Raw genomic sequence first — 11,411 nt, 5'->3', positions numbered from 1 at the left:
AGACGTTAATGAGTGTGAGGTGTTTCCTGGCGTTTGTCCAAATGGACGCTGTGTCAATAGCAAAGGATCTTTTCACTGTGAGTGTCCTGACGGCCTTACATTGGATGGAACTGGCCGTGTGTGCTTGGGTAAGATTCACATCCTTTCATTTTTTTATGCGTGAAACCAGCCATGAATTTTTCTTATTCTTTGGGCAATGACTAGTTCAAAACCATTAGGTCTGTAGCTAGAAACTCTTTAAAGATATTTTGAGGGAAAATCACTAATGGATATTTTTAAAGTGAATGTGTTTAATTGAAATGGTTTTTATATAATATGGAATGTTGATACTGCTCAAAAATTTACCTCAGAAATAACAGTTTCTTTAATCAGACAGTTTTGGCACGTTCATTCTTTCACACTGAGTCAGTGAAGTGAGAGAATTATGTATATTTTGAACATGGGAGAAAAACTGGAGACCAGTGTTCGAAGTTAACCTTTAGCAGCCCGTTGCAGCTGTGTTCTTAGACAACAGTGGGGAAAGTCATGGTCAAAGTTACGTTGTTTCTCTTTGAAAACATTGACCATCCATCTCTGTCCTTCCTTGACCACCTTTAGAGTTTAAATTTTCTTAATGCATTATTTTCTAAAGATCTAAAATGAAGCTCTTTCAACATTGTTTTATAGAAATGTGTAGTGGATCTTATTCTTTATCGGTGTCATGCTTGGCTAAACTGGAGTTTCAGGATTGAAAAAAAACCTTGTATTAATTCTATATTGTATCTAAACAATTTTTTACTTACTTAAGGGACTTTTCCCCAATATACTATCGGAACGGTATTTAAACTAACGTAATATAGGTTTGCATTTTAAATCTAAGCTTGTAGACAAAACATGAGCATGGTAATGTTATATTCCAAGATATTTAGGTATTTGTATATATCAATGATTCTTAACGTTAGGACTAAGAAAAAATATTTGCAGTATCATACACTTTAGTTAGTATAATTAACACAGATTTCATTTTAAATTAATTTTTGATAGCATATTTAAATTTGGATATAAAGTGTGACTGTAAAATCATATAGAATAGTTTATAAATTATACTATCCAAAGTTATTCTAATGAAAAATCTTTTTCAGATTTTTATTGTTAAATTATCTACAAAATTAGAACAAAGTAAAATATCTTTTGAAGATGACAGAGTATCAGTATGCTCAGGTGACTAATGAAATCAAGTTGCCTTCAGTAACCAAAGAATACTATATATAAAGCTATATCATTGATTATAAATTATCACTAAGCAAAATTAATTCCCAGTGACATCACTGAAAATCACACCTTTTGTAATACTCTAAAAAGATATGTTGAATTTTTCATTGCAATTTGGTTAAATGTTTTTGTTGCTACTTGAATTATGCTATATTCATTGTGGCTGAGGATGTGAGAAACTTTTAAGAAGAAATTGGCCTATGGAAATGTAAAATTTTCTGAGAACAAAAGTAGAGGTCAATTGCTTCGATAGAATTGATCTAAATCCGTGGTCCCAGACCCCAGTGCTTTCAGGGACCAGGCAGGTAACATAAATGAGTGGGGTGGTGATAAGGAGCAGTGGGGCCTGCAGCAAATTATAGAGTGCATATACCATCCAGAGACCTCCAGATTCATATTTTAATTTCTGTGCAAGCCAATCAAACCATTCACAGGCCATTATATGGCCAGTGTGCTGACAGTGTTTTGATACTTGCTGTAAATATCGATATGGATCTCAATAGTGAAAATACAGGGTTACCCTGCCAGGGTAACCTTTTTACATACTTAGTTCGCATGATTTTTTTTTTGACTAACCCTAGAATAGCTTCTTGAGCAAATTACCTCAATTACTTCAGAAATAATTGGCTCAATCTAGAGTTCTCAGGCTATCTATACTTAAATAAAACTGTCATATCTTGTTAAGATCCTTTCTTCCCTGGTGACAGTGTAGGGTGCGGTTGGCTGTGACTGAGACCAGCCCCTGAGTGCCTTGCGTAATGAGACTCACTGAATTGCTGTCACACCTCGCAATGGCAGAGAATGTGGCTTTGTGATTAGTGTTAATGCAGACACAGAAGGCAAAATCACTACTGTGAATACCTATATTCAATCTATCAAATCAGTGAAAATTTACCATTATTTTTCTTTAAAAATAGGACTTCTTAATTACAGTACTTGGAAATATGTGTAACTCTAGACTAAAGAAAGTTGCTAAAGTTGCTGTTACTTTTGGTTGAGAACTAAAAAGAATCAGTATTGACTATAACTAAAATAAAAAGCATATTTATTTGTTTATGTTTACATTTTACTAGAAATTTCTTTCCCTCTGTTAAACAGTTTTTAGGTTTAGGAAATTATTTAATATCTTGAAATACTCTTATCAAGTAAAACATGGTATTTACTTTTTCTGAACTCATTTTCTATATTTGCACTTTAACAGCCAAGTTATTTGACTGTAATTTGACCAACAACTCTATTGACTAATGGGTAAATGTGTTATTTATAGATTGTGCTAATTTACTCTATTTTGTGACTGTTGGCTGACCTTTTAAGGTTCTAGCTTAGCATGTTGAAACATTATTACGCTTCAAGATTAAAGGGAAAAAGTGGCGTTTAAATAAATAATTTGGCCCCTTATTAGGGCAGATTTACATAACCCAGGCCAAAGAAACATAATGCAAAAAATAAATTTGGCAGAGAAAAAAACTTTAAGTGCAATAATATTTTTTCCTTTGTAAAGCTTTAATAATAGTTGTACCAAATCGGAAAATAGATTACGGTTGATCGTTTACTGTTTATGACTAAGACCTGACAGGGCTGCTCACAAGCCACTTTAAGCAACTCCGTGAACAAGAATAACCTGTCGCTAAAATTATTTATTCTTTTTGAAGTGAGCAATACAAAAAAAAAGGATCATACGTGATGATATGAAGGAGTCTTGTCACAGGGGAACATTTTCTTCCCGAAGGTGTCTTGTGAGAATTAAGTAATGCTGATTTCTTTAGGTGACAGTCCATTACGGAGTCCGCTCCAGGCACACCTCCAGGGCCTGACGTGCCGGGCGCCAAGCAGATGTTCGGCATATAAATAAATGTTCAGCGGGTGCTACAACTTAATCTCAAACTGCGATTTCACTCACCATGTAGATATCCGCATGGAGCAGTGTTACTTGAGGTGGGATGAGGATGAGTGCGTCCATCCTGTTCCCGGGAAGTTCCGCATGGACGCCTGCTGCTGTGCGGTTGGGGCAGCCTGGGGCACTGAGTGTGAGGAATGCCCCAGACCTGGCACCAAGGAGTATGACACCCTGTGCCCCAGAGGACCTGGCTTTGCTAACAGAGGGGATGTTCTTACTGGGAGGCCATTTTACAAAGGTAACTGAGCAGTGTGTTGGCCCCTCTACACCAAAGTTCACCCTCTGCAATCTCTGAGAATTGGTATTGCTTTAAGCATTTGATTGTCCACTTTATTTTCTTTGTTAAACATAATTTGTGGCCAGTCTTAGAGCCCAGGTGTATAAATCACCTATATAAGATGATATCGAAGTAAAGATATAAAAGATATCAAGCAGACTGCTACTTTCGCTTTTCTTACATCCTTTTACAGTAACTCTGCTTTCCTTAGCACAGCCTGACTCGACGCAGACCTGCTTGTAGCAAAAAGCCCCCTAGACCCCCCTCTGTTTACAAAACAGAGATAAAGGGATCAGAGCTCGTCGTTAAAGATACAGAATCTTCTTTACAATTGAAACTTTTTGTGGGGCATCGGTGTGACCATTGAGATTTCTGATATCCCCCATTTCTACTTGGATACGTTATTTTCCATTGTGATGGATTTTTAACTTGAAATGATATCACCCAGCTCTACATTCTAGCGTTATTTTGCTTTTAGATATCAACGAATGCAAAGCTTTTCCTGGCATGTGCACCTATGGAAAGTGCAGAAATACCATTGGAAGTTTCAAGTGCCGTTGCAATAGTGGCTTTGCTCTAGACATGGAGGAAAGAAACTGCACGGGTAAGCTTCTGTCATGGTGGTTGGTAAACCCGGGCTCTCTTTCTTTTGCTATTTGAAAGTACTGCCTTCAAAAGCCCATCCTCTCATTAAGAACATGTAAATTTTTCTTTTTCTTTCCTTTTCCTAACTCTTAAACCAGTTCTCCAAACTTGTGAGAGCTGCAAAATAACGTGAAAATGCTATTTGTTTTATCTCCAAGAACAACATAAAAATATGATTTTCAGAATATATGAGTACCTAAGAACATAGCCATCAAATCGATAATTGTATAAACTTGATATAATATTCTGTTAAAATTTTTAAAGTTTGTAATAGAGAAGTTGTAACTTATTTTCCTTATCTGTCTACAGTTTTTGTAATAATTATGTTTCAGTTGCCATTCGTATCCTTATCCATAAGCATTCCCTTTTGTTTGAAAGGATATGAAATTTCAACTTTTTCGATTAGATAATATGACACATTATTCCATACACTTGAAATATATCTCCAGAATTTTATTTTCGGAACTGTCTGTATTATTCATAGTCTCTTGGAATTTTCCCTTATCTCCTGTTCTCACACATGCTACTTCTTCGTGACCTCCACTGAATCATCTCTTTTGACCCCTTCCTCCTACTACAAAAGGTACCCCTGGATTCACTCGTGAACTGCCCCCACCCCCAGCCTAGACTATCCCACAGGTGTTTCAAAACTGTTCCTCTGGTCTTCTGATGTTCCACTGTCTTGTCTTTCTGCTATGCCTCCCAGGCCAATCCCCAGCTTCAAACCCCCTCACCATTGTTTGCAGTCTAGGCTGCTGAACTTGGCTTGGAGAATCTGAGAAGAGCCAACTGGGCTACATGCATTCACCTTCCACCAGGCCCTCGTGGCTGCTTAGTGACCCTCTTATTCACCTCCTTACATCACTTGCTGAATTTCTCTCAGCACCACTTCTAAACCTCTTTGGACCCACACACCCTCTCATATCCTTGTTTATTCTCTTTTGAATTTGTCAAGACCAAATCGGAGTGCCAGTACCCTCTCACACACCCTCCTCTCTGGTAATAAAATTTCCTTTTTCTCCCATATTCTCTTTTCCACTTTTAGAGAGTGAGATGTGATGTTCTTCCTCAATTTTCCAGTTAATTCCTCTGCTTTCGCTCTTCGTCTCTCCTCTAGCTCCAGGCCCTTCTCTGGCAGGGTTCACTCCTCTCTCTCTCTCTCCCCATCTTTACTGGTTCCTTTCTCTAAACTTATAAACAAGTTCGAAATCTCTCTGCAGCCCTTTTTTTCCCTCTCAAGCTACCGTCCTGTTTGTCCACTTTTACCTCTTATTCCTCTCTTTAACCATTTTCTTTATAATCTTATGTAACTTCGACTATTGCCCTCCCTTGTTCAGCCACATATATATAATTCTGCAAAACACCTTTGTCAAGTTAAAAAAAACCTTTCTCTTCTGTATGTTCCCCTCAACCTCTAGCTATATTTCTTCCTTGATTTTCTTCTCTTTTGGTTTCCATGATACTTCACTGTCTCAATGACCCTTCCTTGACTATGATGTGTCTTTTCTATTCTTCACAGATTCTTCTTGCTTTTGTGTTTTCCACCCCTTGAGCATTTTCCAGGGTCCTTTGCGCTCCCAGCATTCCACCTCTCAGAATCGCATCTGCTGTCATGACGTCATGGATGGCCTCTGCCAAGCTGACTCCTAGGTGCTATCTCGAGCCCTCTACTCTTCCTGAGTTTCACTCCCACGTTCCTGACTTCCATCTGGACAGTGTCTCTTTGTTTTAATCTCCCTTTATGCCAACCCCCCTTCCGCTGCCTAGGGATGTCCTTGTATGTATTAATAATATAATTTCAATCAGGAGTGAAGCCTCACATTTAATTTTGACATTTCCCTCTCCTGATGGACGAGTGAAAAGTTATATATATTCTCCAATCAAAATGACTATTTCAAGGATTTGTAATATTTCTTCTAGACTATTGCAAACGAAGCTTTGGCTCCTCAGGAAACAGACTCTGAGCAGAGATTAACATGCAGGAAGTTTATGTGGGATTGCCCTTGAGATTAGAAACTATAGGATGGAGGGGAAGGAAGCAGAAATGGGCAGAGGGAGAGGTCGGGCTGTGATGCTGTCCCGTTGTAGCCCTCAGCCCACCCCACGGGGAGCTTTGGACCTGGGTGGCTCATTAGAATTACTTTGAGTTAAGGCAGAGGTGCTAGGCATTTATGTACCCTCATGATCAATCTTTGCATACGTCTGCCCAGAGAAGGGGCGAACTGTAGGGAAGCGGTCCCCTCAGCTAAGCCATTTCCTGAAGATAGTTTGCATCTCGGCTTTCTGCCAGCAGCAGTCCCAACAGCTTGAAGGGAAGAACAAGTAAGTCCTTTCTTCCTGAAGGGAGAACTAGGCAACATACCATGGCATCTACTACATTGCAGAATCTTCCGACTTCTTCCAGTCCGTTAATTTGCCACAGGCAGATCCAGGTTATTATCCTAAAGCAGGGTTTAGAGTAGGGAACTTCTCTCAAAGCAACTTCCGTAGACCCAGACAATCCTAGACCTGGATAAAGAAGTCAGAGTTTTTCCAGTTGTCATTCCACTTCTTATTTTTGGTGTGAACTTAACCAAATCACTTAATGACTCTGAAGCTCACCTTGAACTGTGTAAGAGAGATACTCGTTGACAGCACTGCAGTGTTGTGGGTTAGAATGTGAAAGGACAGCGGGCCACCGGTGGCTGCCCTTCTTCACAGCATTTAAGGCCAGTCTTCTCCCCATGTTCGGGACCCTCAGTGGTCACACTCATCATACCTGTACTTGCACTAATTATCGGCCTCTACAGTCCAGCCACTCTATAACTGACTGTTCCCCAAAGTGCATTATTTTTCTTCACCTGTGCATTTTCACTCTTGCTTTTTCTATTTATTCCACATCTTTAACGTCAGAATTTCTATGCACAATTCTAGGACCAGTTCAGAAGCCACCTCTTCCAAAATACCAGTTCTTATCAGAGAATAGCTTACATATATACAGCACTTTCTGTGAGACGAGAACTGTTCTCAGCACATAACAAACATTGATTCGCTTACTCCTGTGAGGTGGGTTCTGCTGTACTCCCCATTTTACAGATAAGGAAATGGAGGCACAGAGAAATTAAGTGATTTCCCAAGCTCCCTGGAAGACGACAAAGTGGGGTTTGTACCCAGGCATCTGTTTACAATCCACACCCATCATTATGCAGCCTCCACCACATCACACCAGCCAAAATCTGTCTCTGCTCTGCCTTCGGACTTACTCTGTGTTCTTCACATGGCTCTCACCACCAGTTCCTAGACCCTGAGAGATAAAAAGTAATAATTAGTATGCATATTGGTAGCTGTTTAATTAAGAGTCAATTAATTTTCTTAAGATTTTTGTTTAAAAGAAAGTGCTTAAATATGGCCTGCAACTGGGAAAATCAATAAAGACCGAAAGCTGGGAGAAGGCAGCAGCTGAGAACCCAAGAGAGCATGCCCCAGTTAGCCACTTAGAAATCCTGTGGATAGAAAAGCTTAAAAATTGAAATTCAGCAAAATAAACAGATGCTGGCATATGTTATAGACACTATTTCTCTATTGAAAAATCTTACAGGCATGGGAGATTTCTCAGAGACTATAAACACTGTTTTTGAGACTATAAACACTGCTATTGAAGATTCTTATTTACTGTAACTTATAAAAACTTATAAACAGTTTTCGAGACTATAAACACTGCTATTGAAGATTCTTATTTACTGTAACTTATAAAAAGTGACAAACACATCATTTCCTTTTTACTTATATTTTTAAAATAGATCAGTAGGCTCTTCCTGTCTCAATGTGACACAGAAACACAAATTGGGCCCTGCCATATATGAGCACTCTCTGGCTCAAGGTTAGTTAGCTGCATCTGCCTCTGAAGCTGCCTCTCTGTCATTGGTCACCCTGCTCAGGAGCAGCCCCAGGATGGGCGTGGGCGAGTGTAGCAGAACCAGCACGGTCTTTGCGTCACGTGTGGGACTTCATTCATGTGTCCACCGCTTCTTCATTTGCCACCTGCTTTGTCTGGCTCATACTGCAGTTGCTTGGTTCATCCTTCTGTTACCATTTCAAAGCTGCAAAGAGAAATCCACAATTCCAGAATTCTTAAAGGCAAAAAGTCACCACCTGCCCGTTGGCCATGACAGTTGTGGCAGTTGGGGAAAGGAATGTGCCTAAGGCCCTCTCCTCTCTCGCCGATCTCCTAAAAACATATCCTGGTACTGCTAGCCGCTGATTTATCCAACTGTTCAAGTGTGCTGCACCTTCAAATGGAAGGCCAAATCACTCTGTCTCTTTTTTTAACACCCTCTCATCTCATTCTATTTTTTTCATTTATCTTAAACCCTGTGAATTAGATATCGACGAGTGCAGGATTTCTCCTGATCTCTGTGGAAGTGGAATCTGTGTCAACACACCAGGCAGCTTTGAGTGTGAGTGCTTCGAAGGCTATGAAAGCGGGTTCATGATGATGAAGAACTGCATGGGTAAGCGTGGTTAGGCTCGTTCTCTCCAGTCTTGAAACCAGTCAAGCACTGACTCATTAGCTCGACCTTGGCTTGTCTCGGAGCTGTTAACAGCATGCTTGGCAAGGGGCTGTGGTGCGAGGGAACAGCTTTCCATGTCAGACAGGAAGTCTGCTCCTAGATAGCTCTTGGGGAGCCCCAAACTCTTGGCGCCTTCATGGCAATGAGATATTGAGACTGGGTTCTGTTTATTCATAGAATATAAAATCAACACAGACTAACTACTCAGGAGGGATTCATTATGACATTGTGTGGTGACTCCAAAATTTATATTCAGTCATGCAAATCCTGTGTTATTTTCCTTATTTGTCTGTTATCACAAACTCTTTCAGTATTGTCTACCTTTTAGCCCACTTTTTCATTTTCGGTGACCTGTAGGACTCACTTCGTGAGATATAGAAGGTGATAAGTCTAAGATTTTTCTTTCACTTGGATTAGAGATTGTAGACGGCAATATATATCTGGAATTTCGAGTGATTTAAAGCAGATATTATGTTTCACCTCTTGGGAGCCTGCTCTTTTTGTACCAGTAAATTCTTTGATAGCCCTCCATATTTAAGAGTAGAACTTTAGCAATTTATCTAATGATAAGAGAAAAAGTGAGGCGAGCATTATCCCATCTCGCATTAAGCCTGTCTCTTAGATTTGAGTCACACTTACCTCAGATAACGATTCTTTCTCCCATGCTGTCTGCTTGAATATTTTTTCCTCAGAGTTCTTTAATGGATCTCACATTTTTACCTTTCAGACATTGACGAATGTGAACGTAACCCTCTCCTTTGTAGGGGTGGCACCTGTGTGAACACTGAGGGCAGCTTTCAGTGTGACTGCCCACTGGGACACGAGCTGTCACCGTCACGTGAGGACTGTGTGGGTGAGTTTGTCTCCTTAGCACATAAACCCACTCAGCTCAGCTGGTAAAGATGATAACGATCAGTGGTTGATTCTAATAAACTTGTTTTTGACATGTGAAATCCAGCTGATGAAAAGTTGGTAACTCAGAGTCCCTACATTTGGATTCAGGCCGTCTTTAGACCCTCAAATGAGCCAGCACTTTCCTGGTTTTTCACTTTTTCATTACAAGCATATGTGAAAGGATCTCTGTGAGGTACTCTGTGTAAGGCCATGGAATTCTCTCCTCCAGGTGGGATGGGATGGGATGGGGAGGCCTGCTCCCTGATGCTTCAAGGCCATGGAATTCTCTCCTCCAGGTGGGATGGGATAGGGAGGCCTTCTCCCTGATGCTTCTCCCATGCATACACCTGTGCAGTCACTCAGCAGAGTCTGTTTCCGTGCCCCTGTGTCTGCCGTCATGGGTTCTGCTCACATGTGTGTGAACATGGGATCTCCCTCCACCCCTCTTTTCACAGAAACACCAAGGTCTCTTCACTAGTCCTGAGCTCAGTAGGGCAGCAACCGGGGGCTACACGAGAAGACCAATGGCTAGTCTTGAAGCCTTCCAGCCTACTGCTCTTTGTAAATATATGGAGGCCTCTGGGCTTACTGTATTCTGGTATATGGGCTTTAAAACTTTTGATTTAGCCAGGAAACATTTTCTTTGCAGAAATCTTTCTTGAAAGTATAAGCAAATAAAAGAGTTTAAAATAGAGCTCTTCACAACCCTCCATTTGAAAACATAATTTAAGCACACCTTAATATATTTATTTTTAAATCCTATCTATATTGATATGCTAATATATTAGATGAATCTTAAATCATAGACTAGACAGACATTTTTTAAAAGGTGAATTTAAAAGTTTTAAATATTTGCATTTCATTTTAATAGTGGTACAAAAAGCTTTTATTTATGGTTGTGAAACAGTGACTCAGAGATCTGTTTCTAAGGTCAGTTTATTTTGTTAATTGGTTTTCATGGATCTTACGGCTGAAAAAGTACCCCTCAAAAGTACAATGTACATATAAGACATATTTTTACATATTTAATAAAATAAACATTTAATGGTCATAGACATAAGTCCATATGTCACATAGTCTTACTAATTTTGAGAATTTGGGATGAATTTCTTGCTACGTCTGGTTATATTGTCATTGTTTTTATCTTATATTGTGTCTGACAGGTAGCTGGTGTGAAGAAAAGTGTCACTACCATTTTCTTGCTGTTCTTTTGTGATCTCATTATTAGAAGTAGTTTATTCCATAGATCTTTGCAGGTTTTTTGAGGCACCTGCCCATCTTATAAGGGTTAGTTTATTTTAAAATAGGCAAAATAGTATGTAGATCAACCTATCCGGACACACTGAACATACAATACAATCAAAACAGATTAAATAAGTGAGGGCCCTGTAATTAGCCCCTCTGTTTTGTGGAACCAGCCGTCTTCCCTCAGGAAACATCGAGTTATTTAGGTAACACTTTACTGTCTGATAAGGACCAGCTGAGTGTGCCAATGTAAATTCGTGTATTAAATATTAGCATGCTTCATTTCTGGCATATGCTACATGTGGGTGGTCTAATGTGGTAGTCACTGGACACATGTGGCTCTTTAAATTTAATTAAAATTAAATAACATTAAAAATTCTATTCCTTAGTCATACTATCCACATTTCGAGTGCCCAATAGGAGCTACATATTGGTCAGCACAAAAAAAATGGAACAGTTCCATCAGCGTTGAAAGTTCTGCAGGACGGCACTGTTGTAGATAGAAATAGGAGAAATGTAGACTCCAGCATTTCATTGAATGCCCCTGGAGATTCCCATACCTCCCACAAAGCACATAAAGCCCTTCTCAGACTGCGGCTCTAGTGGTTTAAGTGATGTTGTGATTGCATGAAACATTAATTCTGTGTATTTT

At 39.6% G+C, this 11,411-nt stretch overlaps 1 protein-coding gene across 1 annotated transcript in view; it reads left to right on the top strand.

Annotated features, from left to right (window-relative positions):
- Positions 1–11,411, top strand: part of FBN2 (fibrillin 2) — a 240,480-nt gene that overhangs the window by 168,851 nt on the left and 60,218 nt on the right. Inside the window, exons 23-27 of the mRNA XM_006913393.2 lie at positions 3–128; positions 3,159–3,386; positions 3,904–4,029; positions 8,432–8,560; positions 9,348–9,473. Coding sequence (XP_006913455.1) covers positions 3–128; positions 3,159–3,386; positions 3,904–4,029; positions 8,432–8,560; positions 9,348–9,473 — 735 coding nt within the window. The remainder of the gene's footprint in view (positions 1–2; positions 129–3,158; positions 3,387–3,903; positions 4,030–8,431; positions 8,561–9,347; positions 9,474–11,411) is intronic.

The sequence above is a fragment of the Pteropus alecto genome, unplaced genomic scaffold (genome assembly GCF_000325575.1).
Source record: "Pteropus alecto unplaced genomic scaffold, ASM32557v1 scaffold20, whole genome shotgun sequence".
In the NCBI taxonomy this organism is placed as follows: domain Eukaryota; kingdom Metazoa; phylum Chordata; class Mammalia; order Chiroptera; family Pteropodidae; genus Pteropus; species Pteropus alecto.
The sequence above is the reverse complement of the archived record's forward strand: the minus strand, read 5'-3'. Positions and strand labels throughout refer to the sequence as shown.